At 33.4% G+C, this 23675-nt stretch overlaps 1 protein-coding gene across 4 annotated transcripts in view; it reads right to left on the bottom strand.

Moving 5' to 3' along the window:
* Positions 1-23675, bottom strand: part of SMCHD1 (structural maintenance of chromosomes flexible hinge domain containing 1) — a 139226-nt gene that overhangs the window by 75981 nt on the left and 39570 nt on the right. For all 4 annotated transcript variants that reach the window (XM_028092350.2, XM_028092352.2, XM_028092351.2 and 1 more), the window contains exons 9-21: positions 21426-21516; positions 20520-20730; positions 18332-18452; positions 18065-18248; positions 16333-16527; positions 14675-14788; positions 13993-14099; positions 13015-13097; positions 12734-12847; positions 8917-8994; positions 8718-8837; positions 5436-5580; positions 1466-1562 (exon numbers count right to left, since the gene is read on the bottom strand). In XM_028092350.2, the coding sequence (XP_027948151.1) occupies positions 1466-1562; positions 5436-5580; positions 8718-8837; positions 8917-8994; positions 12734-12847; positions 13015-13097; positions 13993-14099; positions 14675-14788; positions 16333-16527; positions 18065-18248; positions 18332-18452; positions 20520-20730; positions 21426-21516 (1660 nt within the window). The remainder of the gene's footprint in view (positions 1-1465; positions 1563-5435; positions 5581-8717; positions 8838-8916; positions 8995-12733; positions 12848-13014; positions 13098-13992; positions 14100-14674; positions 14789-16332; positions 16528-18064; positions 18249-18331; positions 18453-20519; positions 20731-21425; positions 21517-23675) is intronic.

Raw genomic sequence — 23675 nt, 5'->3', positions numbered from 1 at the left:
ATGGACTCATATTGCTTCTTTACAGATAAAAGCCTCTTCAAATTCAAAAGGAATAACCTTCGAATAATCAGAATCAAGATGGGCATTATAAAAAATATGGAAAATAGTGAAATATAAAATGCTAAAAATCTAGAAATCTCTAAATGCAATGTGGTATTCTGGATTTGATCCTGGAATAGAAAACTAATTAGTAAAAAACGCTGGTGAAATGTAAATAAAGTCCACAGTTTTGTTAATAGTATTGTACCAATGTTAATTTCTTAGTTTAGATAAATACTTGATAGTTACAGAAGATATTAATAAAGGAAGCTGGGTACAAAGTATATGCAAACTCTCTATACCATCTATCTTTCTAACTCTTCTGTAAATATAAAGTTATTTCAAAAAAGTTTTTTAAAAAAATCTAGAAATCATTTGTTTTTTAGTAAGCTTATCTTACTAAAGTCAAATTTCCCTGAATTTCAAGTTCTTCTTCCAGGAAACTCTGAATTCAGAAAGATGTACAGAACTTTTAATTTGATTTCATTATACAATGCAGTGCAGCATAAATTCATATGCTCTATTTTTAATTAAATGCCATTTTGATGGAAAAATTTTGAATATATCTTGTAGGTTAATGGTGCAGTGAAGAAAAGTTATATATTACTTGTTATTAGCCACAGAATTCCCTTTAGTCATGTAAATCTACTAGCTACTTTATATACCTGATAGAAAAATTACCTTATTAGAATTTATATTTTTACCTTCCCTAACTTTATCCCTTGCAAAACATTTTCCTTTATCCAAATACCAAACCCAGTATGTTCATAAATGAGCTAAAGTTTCTCATATTTTTGTGTTCTAAAATTAATATTCAAAATTTTTAAAAGTTGGAGAGAAAAAAGAAACCTAGTACTGGATAACTGTTGATAAAATAACTCTGAATGTGAAAAGAATGGAATGAAGATGGAGACACTTAAAAAATATTTAATTCATAAATGTTACACAATAGCTAACATGCTAGTTTCCCTTAGAGATGTAAATGGTTAAGTTTAGTGACATGATCCTAATTCTTAGGAACCCCATACTGTCATCCTATTACAAAAATATGTCATCCAATTTTATTTTATTTTTATTATGTTATGTTAATCACCATACATCATTAGTTTTTGATGTAGTGTTCCATGATACATTGTTTGCATATCTGCATTTTACCCATTCAGTTATAAGCCAGATGACCAAAAATTACCAGATTTCTGAAGAGATTTAAAAAAAAAAAACTCAACAAACAAAAAGCAACTGATGTGGAGAAACAAAAACTTCCTGTGCATGTAAACTTTAAAAAAACAAACAAACAGTGCTCCATTCAGTACGTGCCCTCTTTAATACCCATCACCAGGCTAACCCATCCCATTTTAAATTCTCCATTTCATTTTTACCATACAGGAAATAAGCATGTATTAAAACATTTATGTACAATGCTTACCTTGCCCTGACAAGAGTTTACAGGGCCCTTAGCTGTAACACCTCGAATCACACAATTCGGTCCTCTGGTTATTTCTTCATAATGTAAAGATAAACCACTGGAAAAAACAAATTATTTTTTAACTTCCCCTCCATTACCTATAAATAAGTTGCAAATGTGTAACCTTCTCATATGCCATTCTCATGTTTAATTCACTTTTCTAATAAGATAGTATTTTAAAAAATAGAATAAATAATAGGAGAAAATTCCCAAGAACTTCTTTTACAAAGACAAATGATCTGTAAGTGATAGCACTGGACCAAACACTGTAAATGATAAATTATAAAATATAAAGCTTCATTTATTAAATAAGATACAAGGCAGGAAATAATCAAATGCTAGACCATGCATACAGGTCAAGAAAAGGAAATATCCAAATAGGCCAGGTTTAGGGAAATCTTCAGACTTTGCCAAGTATTTTTTTTTTTTTTTTCAAATCTTTCATCCAGTGAGATGTTAGAGAGTTTCTGGCACTTATTAAACTAAATAGCAATTTTAGTCCAAATAATCAAGTACAGTCTTATGATGTAACCTCGTTAAAATATACACTAAGATTCCCTAATCTATTACCATGATCAATTTCATTCCTAAATAGCCTGTGACCACATGTAGGTCATTACAGTGTAAACATTTTACTCTTGTCAAGGGGTAAGATGAGGGAGTAAAAGTAAAAGATACACCATGGGGGAGAAAAAGCCAGATTTTTCTGAAGAATGGATTTTAAATATTTACAGGTTATTATATGAATAAATTATAAAAATTAAATGACATGCTTTGTTTGAAAAAAGCTGGAAAGTAATGTGTAAGATAAAATAGACTCCCTGAGGAAAATAGACATTAAACAAACATGTGCTTTTACTATCTCTTACATCTCTAATTTGAGAACAAAGGGATTTCTTTTATTTACTATTAAAAGCTAAGGAAAGGAAAAAGAGACAAGGATAACAAACTTATCTGCTAGAAAACAAGATGAAGTAGTCCCCCAAGAAAACTGAACCCCAAGCAGGAATGGAAAAAGCTGGAAATCAATCTATGGCCCAGAATTCCTATGTACCTCTCTGGAACTGGTGGTACTACATGCCTCTAGAAGTAGGGGCAAATAGAAAGGTGGAAAATAAGAATGATTAAAATCTGGATCCCCAGATCTCCCCTCTTGGCCTCTGGCAGCTGACTGCAAGATTAATCTCTGAAAAGGCTAAAGCAGAGAATATCCAAACCAGGGACTAGCAGGTAAATTGAAAGACAGGGTAAAATACTAAAAAGAACAGAAGGGGTAATCTTGAATGAATGCATATGGATGCTGAGACCTTCCCATCCCTATTCCCACTTCAACCTTGTTCCTGAACTGACTAGGAACCTGGACTGTCAAACTATCCTTCTCCACGCAAGAAAATAATGTTCAAATAAATATTTGAGAAAACTGCCTAGCCCAAGAAAAAAGACCCTCCAATAAAGCATTACAGACATATCATCCTACAGTGGAGTTCACAGTCAAAAGCTTCTCCCACATTCTCAGTTTCCTTATCTGCATTTTACCCATTCAGTTATAAGCCAGATGACCAAAAATTACCAGATTTCTGAAGAGATTAAAAAAAAAAAAAAAACCCCAACAAACAAAAAGCAACTGACATGGAGAAACAAAAACTTCCTGTGCATGTAAACTTTAAAAAAACAAAAAAACCCTACCACTTATCAGTGACAAAATGTATTATATTCATAAAATAAGAACAAGATCTACAAAAAAAAAGTTCAGGAAACCAAGAAAAACTCTTGGGATATTAAAAATGGAGCAGCAAGGAGGGACGCCTGGGTGGCTCAGTTGGTTAAGCAACTGACTTTGGCTCAGGTCATGATCCCAGAGTCCAGGGATCGAGTCCCGCATTGGGCTCCTTGCTCAGTGCGGAGTCTGCTTCTCTCTCTGCCTGCCGCTCCCCCCAGCTTGTGCTTTCTCTGACAAATAAATAAAATCCTAAAAAAATATAGAGCAGCAAGGAAAAACTCAATGGAAAGGTTGTAAAGTTGAAAAATATGTCAGAAAGAAAAGTAGAAACACAAAAACAGAAAAATTAGGAAAATCAGAGCAGTCCAGAAGGTTCAGTACCAAAAAATAAGGACCTCAGAAAGAGCAGTGATGAGGGAGATGTCTCCAAAAATATGAAACTGATAGATTATCTATGCACTTAAAACATGAGAAGAGACCAATTTGGCAGAGAGTTTAATCTGTCATAAACTTAGCAAAGAAAAAAGTATAGTAGCAACAAAGTTGTACAATAAAGTAAGTGACTAGTATTTACATAAATGCAATAAAGCAAGGACTAAATATTGACCAAGCCACAATAAAAACTTTATTGAGGAACAGGAAGGAAGCTTATTTGTAACAGAAGTGGTATTAAGAGAATACGCCATTGTCTATAGCCATTAAGTCAAGAGAGAATGCCTAAAACTGAAGAATGAAGAAATAGCAATATAAAATTTAGATATATGGCAGTAGTTACCAGTAGATTCAAGTAAGAAAGTCGAAAGGGGTTCTCTGAGAAGTGGACTGTGGGTAGGGCAGAGACGGCAGAGGGAGGAGAAACTGTTCTTTTATAATAAGCCTTACCAAACTACCTGACTCTTTAAAGCTACATGATTTTTTTTAATTCACATAACACTGAAAAAACAAAAAGAACAAAGAAACCCACTAAGGAAATGGTCTTTGTTGAAGATAAATTCACAGTCATGCCACTAGGATTTTTTTTTTTAAGTTTAAAACCCAAAATATAATTATGTACGTGTGATATATTTCTCATGTAAGAATATCCTATCAAGGATAGGATGATGGAGTTATAATCAATAATAGGTATCAAATAATGCACTAATATTTTTCCATTTGTGACCAGAAGGGATACTTCCAGTGTTTTATTTTTAAACAAATAAAATTACTGTTTAATATTCAAATGAATGCAACAGGACAAAAGAATCACTTTTTGCAACTCATTTTAAAAATTTTTGTAACTATATACTGTTTTCCAAGAACTTAACCATGCTATAAATCTAATCACTAAACTATCTCACTAATCTGTGAGCTTCTAGAAGACAAATACTATGTCCTGAATCACTTCTACAGGTCTAGCTAGCGAGTGCCTGGAATATAGCACATGCTCAGATGATTAAGAGTGAACAATTACAATTATTAGATCTTCTTGTTGGATAGACCCTTTAAAAAAGAAAAAAAAAGAGTGAATGATTACAACACGAGGGGAAAAAGTACATAGAGCCAACAGAAGAAAACATACATAAAAAGTGGGCTCAAAAAGATCAACTTGGCAGCTAATGCAAAAAAGAAACACTTAGCATTCATGCTCTTGAGAATGAACAAAAATTTCTCCCAAGGCACCTTAAAAAGATAACAGGAAATAGTGAACACCCTCAATCATATCAGTGGACACACTGTTAAGTTTCTGAGAGTTATTTCTTAACATAAGCCAATCACAATACTCTAAAGAACTATTAAATAAAGGTAAATTCTATGGAAAGAACCAAATTTCTATGGAAACCATAAACTTTATTGTTATGGTTTTAAAAACAAATCAAAATAAATTGTATTACCAGTTTTAAAACCTATTAGAGTGAGCAATACCACTAAGTTTAAGTAGCCATAACTTCATATCATACTTGCAAAAAAAAAAAAAAAAATGAAGACAGAGCTATCAGTCTCACCTAAGTAACTTTCACAGCAAATTCAGTCAAAATAAACTTTAGTGAACACTTTATATATGACACTGTAGTCACAAAGCATAGCTTAGGGCTTAATAAATCCCCCAGATATTATAAAACACACTAAAAGCTTTAAAGGACAAATGTGAAGTTAAACACGTAAATAATTTAAGCTAAAGAAGATAATGCTTAGTAAATATGAAGTCACATATAGGTTGATGTTTCAAATTACCTTGCTTCAAAAACTGGCTGAATATCATTTCCTAGTTGACTGGTATGACCAAATTCATCCTGAAACTCCAGAGGGATATTGAATGGGACTCCAACACGAAAAGGAGGATCCATAAGACCAAATGAAAACTTCTCTGGTTTACCCTCTTAAAAAAAAAAAAAGTAAACATGAGAAACAAATTCATTATAGGTCAGAAACAGCCATATTTTATATACAGGAAACTACGCTATGATAAAGATGGCATTTTAAATCTGTGGAAAAACTCATATAAATTGTATCTCAAAGCCACTTGGGAAAAGTTAGATCTTTATCTCACTATAAAGTAAAATTCTAGAGGAAGAAAAAAAGGTTTTTAAACTATGAAATTATTAGAATATAAGAGTAAGTTTATAACATTATCATAGGAAAAACTAAGGCAAAACATAATATCACCCCCCAACACCTTATCTGTGGTTAACTGTAGTCCAGAGGCAGATAATCCTACTTCTGATATACTGTCAGAAGGTCAACAGTAGCCTAAAACTATGTTACAATTCCTAGGTCACTGACCTCACTTCATCTCACCAGATAGGCATTTTATCACCTCACGTCATCACAAGAAGAGTAAGTATAGTAGTAAAATAAGATATTTTAAGAAAGAAAAAGACCACATTCACATAATTTCTATTACAGTATATTGTTATAATTGTTCTATTTTATTATTGTTAATCTCTTACTGTCCCAATTTATAAATTAAATTTCATTATAGTATGCATATACAGAAAAAAATTAGTATATATAAGATTTGATACTATCTGCAGTTTCAAGAGAACCCCTGGGAGTGGTCTTGCAACATGTCCCCTGCACACAAGGGGGACTACTGTACTCAACAGCTATAAAAGAATATATTTGATAAAGTTTAAAATCTTATTAGTTAAAATACACAAAGTTAAAAGACATGTTCCATAGGAGAAAATATGTACAATACTGCAACAAGGGATTAAAATCCAGAATACATAAAAACCTTCTATAAACCAGTTCTTCTTAAAGTGTGTTCTCTAGTCAGTTTCAGCCATCCTCTGAGAAATTATTAAAAGTGTGTATTCTAGGGCTCACTCAAACCCAGAAACTCTGGGAGTGATATCCCACAGACTAGTGTCTTAGAAAGCTCTCCAGATGATTAAGATAGAAAGTCAAACTTGAGAACCACAGCTTTAAACTGTTAAAATTGGCACAGCAAATGAATAGGTTTTCACCGATGACATAGCCCAAGAAAAGTGAGAAGAGGTGCAAAATCTAATAAATAATTTTAACCACCAACTAGGATAAATACAGACGCTGGCCAGGAATGAGCATAAGGAAATTAGAACTCTCATGGTCTGTTGGTGAAGGTACCTTGGCACAACTTTTTGGAAGAACAAATATATTTAAATGTTAAGGCATATCAATGTCAGCTTGGCAATTCTACTTTTTACCCACCCTAGAGAATTTCTAGCACATGTACACAAAGCATAAATTTTTCCATATAGAAACATGGTTTGTAGTAGCCAAAAAATTGGAAACAACCTAAATGTTCATCAATAGAAAATTGGTTCAGCTATAGCATGTCCATACTATGGAATGTGTTCTGCAGCTATTAAAAGAATGTGGTAGAAGTGCCTGGGTGGATCAGTTCATTAAGTGTCCAACTTACGATCTCAGCTCAGGTCTTGATCTCAGGGTCGTGAGATCCAGCCCCGCGCTGGGCTCCACACTCAGTGCAGAGTCTGCTTAAGATTCTGCCTCTTCCTCTGCCCCTCCCCATTTGTGTGCTCTCCCTCTATAAAATAAATCTTTAAAAAAGAAAGAAAGAAAAGAGTTCCCTAGATCCCCATCCCTCAATACACAGAACCAGTCAACTGCCTTCCTTAGCCCCAGCAATATATAAAAGGCTTATTCTCTGAGGAAGGTAAAAAAGTAGGGCTAAGAAGTGAGGACAAAGCACTACTAAAAGTGTCACGGTTTGCTGAAAATACCAAGTGAAAGATTATATAGATGTGAGACCCCCCAACAGCCTTCCTCAGCTTGCTCCCCAAATGCTGGCAGTTAGATGTACAAGACTAGAAGACTCTACTTTAGGGAATCTAGACAGCCCAAGAGAGAAAATCTAAAAATTCCCATAATCACTCCAAATGAAATAAAGGCTTTCAAATGTCCTATGATTAAATGTAAGCAAATCACCAGTTATGTAAGAGAGCACCTACTATATGAAAGGGCAAACATAAAAAAAACCAACATGAGGAAACAGATTATGAAAAAGTTTAAATACTTCAAAAAAGACCACCACTATTCCTAATACCCTCAGAGAATTATTAAAGATACTAAATTCATGAAGCAGGCAGAGAATGCTTTGAAAAGAGAACAGCCAGAGAATAAAAAATGACAGGAGAAAGGAAAAATTCAATAGAAAGTGTAGTAGCATGTCATGTTAAAAGAATCTCCCATAACATAGGAAAATAAGAGACGGAAAGTAGAAAAAAGAATATTAGTACACCAGTCAAGATGTCCACTGTCTTAATATGAGATGATGTAGAAAACAGAGGAAATCAAAGTGATTCAAGAAAACTTCCTAGAATTTAAAATTTCAGAAAGTAGAAGAAAAAGAGATTCTCCAAACAGCTGGGCATCAGGTAAAAGGGAAGAATGGGGTGGAGGTGGTGAGCAGAATAGCTCACACATGCAAAGGTCAGGAATCAGAATAGCTTTAGATGTTACCAGCAACAAGAGAAGTAAATGATGATCCCTTCAAAAATTTTAAAGAAATATGATTATGACTTTGCAATGACATGGATGGAGCTAGGGATTATTATGCTAATAAGCAAAATAAGTCAGAGAAAGACAAATACCATATGATTTCACTCATGTGGAATCAAAGAAACAAAACAAACGAGCAAAGGAGAAAAAAAGAGACAAAAGGCAAACCAAGAAAGAGACTCTTAACTATAGAGAACAAACTGATGGTTACCAGGGGAGAGGGGGCAAGAGGGTGGATTAAGTGGGGATTAAGGAGTGAACTTGTGATGAGCACCAGGTGATGTACAGAAGCGTTGAATCACTGTATTGTACACCTGAATATTACACTGCATATTAAAACTGTAATTTAAATAAAAACTTAAAGAAATATGATTATGAAGAATCATAAAGCCTTAATTTTAAGATCATGATCACAATTGGCCAAACATCTTCTTTTGAATTACCTATCTATATTCTCCAATTAAAATGCCACCTTTAGTATAATATGTAGGTATATAGTGTTTCACTTACCTTTAACAGAAAATTTAATTGCCTTTGATGGTAGTGGTCTTCCTGCATAAGTGTCTGCATTACTTTCATTCAATACAACTTGTAATTTCAATGTATAATTCCCCAACTTCTGAATATTTTCTGGACAAATTAAGAAGAAATTAAAAATCAAGTCAACATAATACTGATATAATTTTTAACATTCAGAATAATAACTCACCCATTTTTTTAAACCAGTAAGGCCATTTTCCTCCATGTTGACTAATATGTGAAATGATTTCTTTATTTCCATTTGAAGCTTAATAAAAGAAAAAAGAAATATTTATACCTTGAGAAACTGAATACACAACATGAATATGAAATGTCACACTGGCATCAAATATCTTTGTCATACATTTTTAGAAATTGTTTTCAAACTTCATCAAAGGATCTAAAGCTATCCTATGCAAGTGAACGGCATAATGAAAATTATTCAGCTCATTAAAATTCCTTTATTTCAATTCTTAAAAATGTATCTATGAATAAGATTAATTGGTACAAAAGATTAGAGATGATTTTGATATTAAAAATAATTTTCCTTAAGAGTTTTCAAGACTAAAATGCCACAGTTTATTTATATAGAATTGCTAAGATCTAATGGCCTACTGTTATGAGAAAGGAGTAAACACATCCACACACACATATATATTCATATATATATATAATATGCTACCTTTTTCATAAGGAAGGGTAAGAAATGATATAAATATATTTGTTCCTACTCAGCATTTTAGCAGGAAACACAGGAAAGAAGGGCCAAAAACTAATAAAATTACTACCTAAACAGGGAGGAAGTAAACAGAGTAGAGGGATGACATAACTTCTCTGAAGGTTTATTTCTGACTTTGAAATTATGTAAATGACTTAAAAATTGAAAAAAATAGAATTAAAATACAGCAATTCATAAACAAAACCAAAACATACATCAAGTAGGTGACATGACAACATTAAAAAAGGATTATTTCAAGTAACTTTTTTTGAAGATTTATTTATTTTAGAGAGAGGGAGAGAGAATCCAGACTCCACACTGAGTGGGAAGCTGAACATGGGGCCCAATCCCATGACCCCGAGATCACCACCTGAGCTGAAACCAAGAGTCGAATGTTTAACCAGCTGTGTCACCCAGGCGCCCCTCAAATGACTTTATTTTTTATTATCTGTCAATAAATAAATTCAGCACAGACGATACAAAATCATGTTCATGGATTGTTAAAATGACAATAACATCCAAATGATCTACAGATGCAATATAATCCCTATCAAAAAAACCCCCAATACCATTTTTTGCAGAAATAGGAAACCCATGCTAAATGTATTTGGAATCTTAAGGGACCCAAACAGCCAAAACAATCCTGAATAAGAAAAACAAAGTTAGAGAATTCACATTTCCTTTCAAAGTTTACTACAGAGTTACAGTAATACAAACAGTGTGCTACTGGCATAAGAAGAGACTTACAGAGAGCCCAGAAACAAACCCTTGAATGTATGGTCAAATGATTTTTGACAAGAATGCCTAGACCATTCAATGGAGAAAGAACAGTGTTTCTGATTATTTGTGCCATGAAAACTGGATATCAACATGCAAAAAAATTTAATCTATATAAATTAAACTCAAAATGGATCAAAGAACTAAATGTAAGAGCTAAAATGATAAAACTAATCTTAGACCAAAAAAAAGCTTCCTGACACTGGATTTGGCAATGACTTCTTGGATAGAATACCAAAGGCAACAATGCAAAAACAGAAAAACCGGTGGGCGCCTGGGTGGCTCAGTTGGTTGAGTGTCCGACTCTTGGTTTCAGCTGAGGTGGTGATCTCAGGGTCATGAGATCCAACCCCATGTCAGGCTCCACAGAGTTTGCTTGGGATTCTTTCCCTCTTCCCCTCCCCCCTGCACATGCTCTCTAAAAAATCTTAAAAAAAAAAATTGGACTACATCAGAATTACATTTTCTGCATTAAAAACCACCACCAACAGGGTGAGAAGGCAGTCCACAGAATGAAAAGAAAGTATTTGCAAATTATATAGTATCTGATAAGGATTATCCAAATATAAAGAACTCCTACAACTCAATAAAAAAATCCAATTAAAAAATGAGGAAAGGATCTGAATAGACATTTCTCCAAAAAAGATACAAAGATATCTATAAGCACACAAAAAGATGCTCAATTTCACTCATCATTAGGGGAATGCAAATCAAAACCACAAAATATCACTTCACACCAATTAGGATGCCTTTTACCAAAAAAACCCAGAAAACTTGTTAGCAAGGATGTGGTGATACTGGAACACTTGTGCATTACTGGTGGGGGTGTAAAAGAGTGCAGCCACTGTGAAAAACAGTATCGCAGTGCCTCAAAAAGTTACACATTAGAATTACCATATAACCTAGCAATTCCACATCTGTGTATGTATCCAAAGGAACTGAAATAAGGGCCTCAAACAGATATTTGCATACCAATATTCACAGTGGCATCATTCACAATACCTCAACATGAAAGCAACCCAAGTGTCCATCAATGGATAAATGGATAAACAAAATATGGTACATACATACACTAGAATATGATTTCATATATTTTACTGAGATACCTAAGAGAATCACAATCACAGAGACAAAGTAGAATAATGATTACCAGGAGATTGTGGGGACAGAGTGATGGACAGGTTATTACTACTGTTTTAGTCTGTGATGATAAAAAAGTTCTAGAGATGGACAGTGGTTAATGGTTGCACAACAGTATAAATGTATTTAATGCCAATGAACTGTATATCTTACAATGGTTAAAATCATAAATTTATGTTTTATATATTTTAACATAGTAAATTTTTCATTGAAAAAATAATATGGGGTGGGGGAGGCAGGAGAGTCAGAGTCAGAGAGAGACTAGAGAATGCTACATGACTGACTTTGAAGATGGAGGAATGGGCCACAAGCCAAGAATATGGATTCTAGAATGTGGAAAAGGGAAGGCTGCCCTAAAGCCTCCAGAAGGAATGCAATCCTACTGACACCTTTTTTTTTAAGATTTTATTTCATTTGACAGAGAGCGAGAGAGCACAAGCAGGGGGAGCAGCAGAGGGAGAGGGGAGCCCAAGTGCAAGGCTCGAACTCAGCACCCTGGGATCACGACCTGAACCAAAGGCAGACACCCAACCAAATGAGCAACCCAGGCAACCTTCAATACTGCTGACACTTTGATTTTAGTCAATGAAACCCATCCGGAATGTATGATCTACAGAACTCTAATAAATGTATGTTGTTTTAAGCCACACAAACACACACAAATTTGGAGAAGTATGATGTAGGGTGTCACAGAAGCCAAAAATGCAAGTATTTCAGTTAAATAAGTTAGTCAAACTCTTCAATGCTGAGACACCTAACAACAAATTTATAAGTATAAATGATCACTGACTAGTTTTTAAATGTTGGAAATAAACATATACTGAAAATATTGTGCCTTTAAAATACATGGATGAGACACACAAGTACATAATGATAGAACAGATAATTAAACATAAGAAGTAAAAATTCCTTTAGGCAGTCAAAACAAAAACAATGGACAAGAAACAAGATGATTCAAAGTAGGGAAATACAAGATGAGCAATAATACCCAGTTCTCCTATACCAGGCCTATAATCTAAACCAAGTATTTCTAGCACACAGGTTCAGAGCCATAGTTTTTTGATTTACAATAGATTTTATGGATTATCTAGTCTGAATTCCTATCTAGTACAAATTCGTACACATATATACACCATATCTTATTTTAGTCCACAGTTACCAACTTGGGAAAATTCAGAAGGAAAAAAAAAAACCCTCACAAAAATATCAATTTAAAAATTAGCCATAACACATTTGAATTTCTGAACTTAAATCTACTATCTGACTTTTACATCAATAATTATATGAAGATATTAAAACCTGTATTACACATTTAAGAACAATATTAAAGATACAAATTAAAAAAAAAATCCAAATTAGTTTGTACACTTACAATGTAATATAACTTTGAGCTCAACCAGGAGTTTCTTTGACCCTCCATGACTTGTTCCAGGAAGCTTTTGCATTGCTTCTCCTTTTTTATTCAGTATTTCAATTCTTAATGCACCTATCAGTCCAAAATTTAAAATAAGAATGTCTTAGTTAACGCCCAAAAAAAGGGATGAGCCTGCTAGGTCTTAACATTGCATTTTAATTTGTCTCTTACATATTAAATACATGAAGCACACGAAAAGCATCTTTCAGTATTAAGGAAAAACAAAAACAAAAACATACCAATGGGGGTTCCAGCAGGCCTAATTTCATTTGGCAATAATTCGTCTCCTTCAGGCCAAGTTACTGACAATCTATCAGGGAGCCTATTATGAAACCAGCATATTAATGTTTCATGAACTATATTAATTATGGTCTTAGATAAACAGAAGTCACTGGAAACTTTAATATTTATTTCTGATATATTTTGAAAAGTTAAAGCTAAAATTCTATATGATTAATAATCTAAAAATTTTTCCTCCCTAACCATTACTGTGGCTAATGAAACAGTAATACAAAATCTCTTGGTATTAAGAGCCAGGAATTGTCCATTTTTTTGTGGTTTTTCAGCTCTTTTATGATACAAGTTACCTTTGGAAGAGAAGATAAACTTTTAAGAATAGAAGAATTATTAGTGAGATTCACTAATAAAAATGACTGCATCATACAAGAGGTACAAACAGGGGTGCCTGAGAGTCTGCCTTCAGCTCAGGTCGTGATCCCAGGGTCCTGGAATCGAGTCCCCCATCGGGCTCCTTGCTCAGCAGGGAGTTTGCTTCTCCCTCTGCTTGCAGCTCCCCCTCCCTCCCTCCCTGTCAAATAAAATCTTAAAAAAATAAAAAATAAAACAAGAGCTACAAAGAGTTTTGTTTATCTACTTTATTTCTCTTGTACTAATCTTTACCTCTCAACAGTTACTACAATTTTCTTCTAGGTGTAGGTCAAACCAAGTTGTTTTCTACCATACCAGATTCATAGTGCCTATAACAGTAACACTTCAGATATAGAAAAAGGAGGAAATTTTATATAAAACAAATACAGGATTCTGTTTTTACAACCAGAGCTCTCATTTTTTTAACAGCAAGAAGTTCATCACAATATATAAATCTAAGATTACAAATGTCCTATTATGTGTTCATAACAACATACTCAAGAATAGTTGAAAGCACAATTCATTTTTTAGTTTATTATTCTTATTCTGCATTTTGAAATGTGAATTACCTTGCCATTTCATCTTCTACATATTTTTTCACAGCTTTTTCAGCAACTGTCCTATCAAGCTTTGCAATTGGCACAGTTTTTATTTCATCATACAGCGCCTGAGGTTCCTGAATAAAAAATTTGTATCAACATTTCAAAAAAAACTATTCAAATTCAGCTGCATGAAAACTTGTTTCTTTGGAAGAAACATGTTTTACCCTAACTCAGTATATAAAAGATAATACCTATTATTACATTATACCACAGTGTTTATTTCTATTTGTCATGTAACCTCCTTAGGCATAATTAAGTATCATTAAAATATTAACAAGAACATGGTAGAAGGACAAAGCCCACTTTAATTTTGGAGTTATTCATTCTTGAGAAAGAATTCTGGCTCCCAATTTTTACTCCAATGTGGACAAAATGTTTTACAAATTTACAAATGCTTGACAAAATTACTTTGACAATGAGAAATAACATACACATGTTTGTTAAATACTGGGCATACAGATATTAAGCTCTACAGATTATTTAAAAGACCAAATAAGAAACATAAAAATTCATGCTAACAATACTTTATCCAACAGAAAAAAACAAACGCTAGCAAAATATAAAATACTGTACCTTTATTTCAGCATTAAACAAAGTAAGCAGTACCAAGAGATTGTCAATAAGAATTTTTTATTACTTGCTATCTTACCATTGCAATCTGAACCTCTCCTCCTGTGGCATATACTTCTCCATCATGATCACCATAAAGAAAAAATTTTACTATGCTTCCATAAAAGAGAGGAAGTGTCTTGATTGTCTTGACCTAATATTTAGTTTTTAGAAAAAAGGATTTTAGTATTTACTAAAACAGGATTAATATTAATAACTATTTCACAGAACTATTTCATCCAAGGGAAAAACTCAGTATCAGAAAAATTACTAAAAGCATTCTAATAAAGAAAATAAAATAAATATATTTATTTATATTTACTTATATAAGTTTTCCACTTACTCTTAAAAAATCTTTGTAAAGACACAGTGGCTTCTTCATACAAAAATGTCATAGTTACACATGTTGTCTAAAGGTCCATAAATCCTTCAAAATCAATTATGAAAGCCAACATACCTCAAACCCTTTTCTCCCCATAAAATCTTGCTTTCAGACTACTGAACAGTAATTACAAACTCTGACAAGTTATTTCTTTCAAATTAACTGGCTTAAAGCTTGCCTATGGTATTTCCCTTACTTGGCTTTAAAAATCTACGGATAATTTTCATTAGTCCAATTCAGAAACTCCTGGCAAGGACCACCAGAGTTTAAACACAATCTGCATTTTCAGCTCGTTTCTAAACGATTTCCTTCTACACACAACAGATTGCAGGGCAATCCGACTTTACTACTGGCTGTCTCACTGCACTTACCTGTATCGTTGTCTGTGGTCAGATTATGGTCTCTGAGAAAGCACCTTACTCAACAACCATACAGAACTTGACCAAAGTGATCACTTCCTCTTCCTTGTAACTCTTCGCTTGACTTCAGGGATACCATATTCTCCTAGTTTCCTTGTATCTCATCAGCTTATCCCTTTTATTTTCCTTTGCTGGCTCATCCTTTTCATTCTAACCCCTCTGTATGTTGGAAAAGCCAGGCTCTAGCTACACACACTACCTCTCCAGTGATCACATCCAATTCCAAAGCTTTAAATATATGATGACTTGAATTTACAGAGTAAATGGATGCTCTTCGACCTTTGTCATATCTGTACAAACACCCAAGCCTCTACCTCTTTCAAGGTCCGTACAAATGCCACTTCTTGCCCAAAGAATTTCATGATTTGCTCTTCTCCAAGGCCCATCCAAAATCAGAAAATCCTCTCTTCTCCTTCCAAACTGCCAAAGTTTCCTCTCTTTCCACAGCACTTATTCCATTCTCATTTACTATTACTTATGTGTAGGTTATGTCTGATTTTAGACTATAATACCCCTAAGGACAAAATACCTCTCTTAGATCTCTTCATTCTCCATAATACAGTCAACAAGCAGACTTACAAGCAGCACGTACTCAATAAAAATTTAAGTAAAAAAAACTCATTACTTCATATTACATGAAAAAATTAAGAATCTGCATTTGAGTAAAATTTAGTGCAAGAAAAAAATAAAAACCTTGCTAACTGAGACTTTGGAGGAACAAACAGGTTTTTAAAAACTGCCATGTTAACTTATGTAATTAAAATCAGTTTGACCTTTTCATTCTTTCCTGGCTCCTGAGGAGCCAAATACATGCATTATTTTGTTGTTAAATTCTAATACATCTAATTTAGTTTCAAATTCTATTAAAAATTGAATCTAGAGATAAGTTAAACCTACCAGCTGTCCTGCTTTGTATATTTTCCCATCCCATTCTATTGCTGAGTATGTTGCCCAGGGGCCCTGCTTTTTAGAAGGAAGATCAGGACGTGTAATTACTCCTTTAAAAGATGTAAATTTTATTTGTTTGTCATACTTTTCATGACAGTCCTTCAGCCATAAGGCAAATTCTCTGTCTATTTTCATTCGCTGCTCCTGTAAAAAAAAAAAAAAATTAAATGTTCTATGAAATATAGCTACTAGTAAACAAATATAACCAGAGACACTGTCATTTATTCCTTTTTTCCTTCCACATACCCCACCCTCAGAAAACCTAAAAAAAAATTAAAACATGTTTCTGGAGCTTTTTCCCGTATAATTTTAGATTTCTAACAGAAGCATTGCTAAGAAAGAAAATCTTTGCTATCATCTTTGGAACCAAGGTCTTAATGGTTACTACGAGTAACAAAGCTTTCCTTCCCTTGTATAAATCCTAGAGTACACCAAAAATGATGAACACTGGCTGCCTACGAGAAAGAGAACTAGCTGACTATGGGAAAGGGGTAAGCAGAAGGCTCCTCGCTGTGAACCATACACATTCTCAACAAGGTGATAAAAATCCATTTATCAAGCCCGGATATACATATATATAATAAATATATATACAGTATATCTATAGTATGAAAATATCATTGGGGGGAATGACTAGAGGGAAAAAAGTCTAAAAAGCTCCTTATGAGGATGATAATGAAAAAGAAGTTGAGAGGGGCGCCTGGGTGGCTCAGTCGTTAAATGTCTGCCTTTGGCTCAGGTCATGTCCCAGAGTCCTGGGATTGAGTCCCACATCGGGTTCCCTGCTCCACGGGAAGCCTGCTTCTCCCTCTCCCACTCCCCCTACTTGTGTTCCCTCTCTCGCGGTGTCTCTGTCAAATAAATAAAATCTTAAAAGAAAGAAAGGAAGGAAGGAAGGAAGGAAGGAAGGAAGAAATTGAGAAACACTGCTATACAAAATACATTTCACATTTTTCCTTTTAGTTACGTATTACCTATTCAAGAAAGTTAAGACATGAAATAAAAATTAAGTGTTTTATACTAAAACATAAGAAAATGTGTCACTGCTTATTGTTCTTTGCCCTGTTGGGAGATACACAGAGAGATTTATACTCAAGCATAAGCTGTTTAATGCCTGTCTTTAAGAGAATTAGTAAGGAAGAAAATCTCCACACTATATGCTTTCATGGAAGATAATGCATAAAGTTAAATAAATTCATTTCTTCCTATATACCTTACTCCATTAATACACCATTTCCAAATGAAAATGGGACAAAATTAAAAATGATTTTACCTTAAATTTTTCTAACTTGCAAGTGGAAAATCAGTATCTTAATCATTAAAAAAAATTAAGCCTACCAAATTTTTATACTGCACTTCAACATATAGCCCTTGTAGTATATAATATTATTCTCATATGCTCTCATCAAATCGACATGCTTCTGTAGCTTCTACTCACTGTCAAGGTCTTGATTTTAAGATCTAAATAAAGATCCGTAAATTTTATTCAAACACAGTCTAATCATTTTAGAAATTTTTGAGCAATGTCAACACATAAATGCTCATGAAGAAAATTTATATATATATTCTTTTGATTTAATAAAAAGCACGTTAATTATCAGTACAAATTCATATTTGTGACTTTCATCGTACATAAAATAGAACATACGCAAATATTCAAGAGTGATATTTAAAATCATACCTGTCCATTTAAAATCCTTGTAAAAAGGGTGTTCTTATCTTTCAATTTTAGCTCAAGATCCATGAAAGTCAGTTTATTTGTGCTGACCTGGAATTTGTCATTAGTGAATAATGCACCAGATATTCTATTGTAACATTCAATTGGTGCAAGCCCTCTCTTCTTTGGAGGAGTACACCAGTCAAAGCTTGAACAGAACAAAATATTAATATAATTAGTAAAAGATTCGATTTACAAAACAATGTAATTTCAGCAAAAATCAAAACTTACTCTTCAACAGATGTATATGGTATTAGCCGTCCATTCCAAAAACATTCAAAAATAGGCCTTTTCCCTCTTGCTGCTTTCTCAAGTATGAAACAATCATCATCATCATCTTCATCTTTTAATTCTAAAGCAAAGGCATGAGTGGAGCAAATTGTTTACTGCTATAAAATTTATGCAATTTTTACCACTGAGTAACCAACTTCTTTAAGTGAAATATTAAAGTTGCTTCAGAGAAACTGTAACAAAAGCTCATAAGATCTCTCACACTGCTTTCTATAAAACTTAGTGACAGCTTTACTCTTAAGTTGCCCTCAGACAGGCAGATTTCCAAAGTGGTTCCACATTACCATTGCGTGTTACTGATTTACATCAATGTATAGTTACTTATATACTTATCAATCTGTGTTAGGGGTACTACACTAGCTACAGAGCCTGAAATCTTTAAAATCTATAGAGTAAGAGGGTCACACATACAGAGATTATGCCCTATAGCAGAATCCCTCTTCCCTACAAATATAGAAGCTTGAATCCTGTACCTCAAATACAAGTTTCACAATTCTGTCAGAACCAATACGTTCACATAAAAATCACCTGGGAAATCTACAGTGTCTAGTAGCAACAACTTTGCCTAGTTTGAACAAATCAATAATACTAAATTTAGTTTTACTTCAAATACTAACATTTCAAAGATCAGATTCAGGTGACACACATTACAAAGCATCAAACACATAATTAGCACAATTGCCTATAACATTTTTATGCTTCCTACCAATACATTTTCATATACCCAAACAAATTAGGATCAAACATTATGATCCTGAAACATAACACCTTAGTTATTTCGGCATTGAGGCACCCACCCAAAATAAACCCTTCTTTTCCTGCAAAAAACACAAAGAAGTTCCTTTCTATCAAACCAAATCACTTTGCTTTTAGGAAACCCTCTGGATCACTGAACTTATTGGTTCATATTTTAAGATATCATTTGAAGAACTTTTATCTTTTTGTCTACACATACAAAAATTACAAATGTCAAATTAAAAAGGGGTCAGCAAAATCATGGGAGGTAGAACCACTGAGTAATAACATGTATGAGCACTTAATAATGCTGGACACTATTCTAAGCATTTGCACCAGTTTCTTATCTAACATTCACAATACCTCTACAAGGAAAGAGATTGCCTCCCATTTCACAGAGAAATGGAGACAAGGAGTAGTTTGTCAAAGTTTACACAACAGAAAGTGGTAAAGATGGGATTTAAATTAGGAAATCTGATTCCAGAACCCACAAGACTAAAAATATACTAAGGAAGTATTCTGAATGGAAAAGTTTAATATCGTTAATCTATGAATTCAATGCAATTTCAGTAATTCCATTAGGATTTTTTAAAGCGAATGTACAAAGTGATTCCAAAATTTATCCAGAAGAGCAAAAGATTAAGAATTTTCTCAAAAAAGAATAGTAAGTTTCCTACCCTACAGATATCAATACATGGTATAAAGCTACAGGAGTATCATTACTCATGTATATAAACATAAAATATATCAATACCTTAAAGAATCCAGATCTACGTATTTATGGGAACTTAATTATTATTATGAAAGTAATATTTCAAACCATTTAAAAAAGAGTAACATTCAGTAACTGGTGCCAGGAAACCAAATACTCACATGCAAAATATTAAGTCAAAGCCCCACCTCATTGTACACACAAAAAAGGAGATTATAAATGCATTAAAGATTTAAACATAAAATGGTTAAAAAATAAAACTAGAGGATCTTTTTATAATCTGAAGTGTATGAAGGCTTTCCCACAGCAAGACAAAATCAGAAAGCATAAAGAAAAAACCAGTATGACTATATAAAGTTTAAAGCTTCTTGATAAATACCTACAAAGATAATGGGAAGACAATATGGGGAATGTTTAAGGATTAATATGCAGTACATAGCTAAAAGTTCAGTAAGAAATCCATGAGAAAAGAATATGTAATGTTCTTTAAAGCCAATGCTTTATTCATCTGGAAGTGAATACACACAAAAATCAAGAATTATAAAAATTATAAATACCTAAGATATGCATAAGGAAAAAAGTTTTATTTTATCTAGCCTTACCAGCCCAACTAATAATAATGGTTAAACAATCCTAAATCACAACTTCACATTTTGTAGCTAAGATAACAGATTAACATACTTGATGGAAAGCATGGATCATCAGGGTAAGTTTCTCTATCATATAAGAAAGGGTGATATCGAATAATCCCTTCCACTACACCATCTCCTTCAACATGAGCCTTGAACTCAAAACTATCAGCTGCTGTGTTTATATACAACGTCTGCATGTCATCTTCTATTTCCCTTAGGTTGACAATCTTAGGTGCCTTCCCCTTTTCAAACATAGAAATCTAAAATAAAAACAAAACAAAAATAATTAAATTCTATGGTGAATTTACTTTTGTTCTCAATTATGATCCAAGAGAATAGGCAAAAACATACATATATATGATTAACAAGTAATCATATAGCTTAATTATATATGTATTTATATATGGCTTAAATAACCATTAAGTAGCATCTCAAGGAATATAATATACTACTAAAAATACAGAATGTAAGCAAAGAAAGAGCAAAGCAGAGCTGATGAACAGATAAACCAGGAGTACATTTAAGGTTTTGTGCTTAGAGGAAGTGGGACAATGATAATGTGAAATTCTTCCCAATGTGTGGGCAAGGATATTGAGAACCCAATATTCAAATGTTCTGTGCTTCTAAATCTTACTTCATCATCATAAGACTTCTATGAACAAAGAGAAACATTTATATTCCTTTTTCTCCCTGCTTTGAGACATGATGTTCAGCTACTCATATCTCTGTAGAAGACAGGGAAAAAGAGAAATCAAATACTATAGTAAATAAAGGTTCAAAAACCAAATACATCGAGTAATGGTCTCTTTACTTAAATATCAAATTGCCAAAGTACTTTGGAAAAACACAGGGAGAGAGGGGTTGTCTAATTATTGATTTTTCTTATCCAGAGTCACTTGGAACTGGAACAAATACTTCATAATCTGTATTATTCTAAGAAAGAATTTTATCTTACTTCAATATCAATGTTGTTGAAAGGTCCAACTTCTTTTGATGTACGTTTTTCATTTCCTTTTGGGCCATGAATATAGTAATGATAAATATGCCTAAAAATACAGAAAAATACTTTATACTTTTAATTCAATTTAATTCATAAAATCACAGTTCATAAAATAATCTACAAAAAAATTTTTATAACTACTATTTGGTAGGTGCTAAGCATTATACTAAGCATTTTTTGGGGGGGCATGCAGGGGTAAGAGGGGAGAGGGAGAGAGAATCTTAAGCAGGCATGGAGCCTGATGTGGGGCTTGATCTCATAACCCTGAGATCATGACCTGAGCGGAAATCAAGAGTCAGATGCTTAACCAACTGAGCCATCCAGGCGCCACTATACTAAGCATTCTTAAATACAGTATCCCATTTAATGGTAAAAACAATTCTAAGATGAAGGTATTACTACACCTCATTTTATAGATACAGAAACTGGGATGCAAGGGGGTTATATACTTTAAGGTTACAGAACTAGAGTTTGAGAGGTGGACCACAACCCAGGCCTCTCCAACGTAAAAAGCCCACAGTTTACACCTCCCAAAAGTATAGTTTATCAAAAAAATGAAAACCAGAAGGCAAGAGACTATAATTCTACTTGTCAGGAATGTTCAAGAAAGGACTTAAATATCAGGGAGTACATAAGATTAGGTATCTTTAAATTTATCTCCTCAATGTGAGAGTATCATTCCGTAACTCTCATCCCTCCTCTCCTACAGCATCGAGACAATCTCATCCCCAAATTCCCAAAGCCAAACTAATAAATTCAACATTATCCCTTCAAAAATCACCAATTCAGAACTCTTACCACTTTAGTTTTAAAAGATATTTTGGTGAGATTATTCATGGCTAAAACATACGTCTATCATTACCCTTCAAACAGGAATTTGCAATGTTCCTTTGTATGAATTTTAATTTTAAAAAATTATCCTTGCTACCCTTTAGAATGAGATAAAAGAAAATCACTGAAAATCTTCAGATCTTTCTTCATGCACCTCAAAAGTGTTATCATAATCAACAGTAAGGTTACAATAAATATTCAGAAAGTGTTATATAACAATTAACAGATAGGTTTCAAAGAATGGTTAAAGTAATATGTCATTCTTTGTTAGAGCAAGATAATATTCTAATTATGTGCTATGTACACTGAGTTCCTTTGGTTAAAAGAAATAATTACAAAATAGCTAATGAAATATGGATTTAGAGAATAAAAATTCCCAAGTCCTATTTAAAATTCTTGGGTTACAGTCAATAAACATCAATATTCTACAAGAGAAAAGGTACTTCTAAAATAATTTTCCGGGCACCTGGGTGGCTCAGTTGGTTAAACATCTGTCTTTAGCTCAGGTCATGATTCCAGGGTCCTGGGATCAAGTCCCACATCAGGCTCCTTGCTCAGTGGGGAGTTGGCTTCTCCCTCTATCCCTCCCCCTGCTCATGCTTTCTCTCACACATGCTCTCAAATAAATAAAATCTTAAAAAAAAATTAATTAAAATAAAATTTTAGTTTTTTAGACAAAAATTTGAACTGTTAGTATACACTTATGTATAAAATAAAGAATCTCAAATTAAGTGCAACAGCCTTTTGGGTAAATGTGAAAAAAATACTTTTTTAAATGTGAATTTTGGGGGCACCTGGCTCAGTTGGTGGAGCGTGCAAATCCTGATCCCAGGTTTTGAGTTGGAGGCCCATGTTGGGTGTAGAGATTACTTAAAAATAAAATCTTACGGGTGCCTGGGTGGCTCAGTCCGTTGGGCGGTTGCCTTCGGCTCGGGTCATGATTTCAGGCTCCTGGGATCGGGCCCCATGTCGGGCTCCCTGCTCAGCAGGGAGTCTCCTTATCCCTCTCCCCCTCTCTCAAATAAACAATTAAAATCTTAACAAAATAAAATCTAATTAAAAAAAGTGAATTTCGTGCAGATGTACCCATTTTTGCAAGACTCAGTAATGTGGACTAACGCAAATTACTGAAGTGATCCAGTAAATGGTATTTACTATATAATTACGGAAAAAAACCAAGAACCATTAAATATTCTGATGATTTGTTCTAGTGGAATATGTTATACTCTAAAAGTTTTCCTGGAATAAATACACAAAGATATACTGAAAATATATTAATATGTCATATAGGCACATTTGCATATTATTTTAATAGACTTCATGCACTCATTAACATTTACTGAGCATCTACTATTTAACAGGAAACACTAGAGA

This window comes from Eumetopias jubatus, unplaced genomic scaffold, assembly GCF_037043125.1.
Source record: "Eumetopias jubatus isolate StellerSeaLion01/CBP00866 unplaced genomic scaffold, mEumJub1_p1.0 scaffold_16, whole genome shotgun sequence".
Lineage (NCBI taxonomy): Eukaryota > Metazoa > Chordata > Mammalia > Carnivora > Otariidae > Eumetopias > Eumetopias jubatus.
The sequence above is the reverse complement of the archived record's forward strand: the minus strand, read 5'-3'. Positions and strand labels throughout refer to the sequence as shown.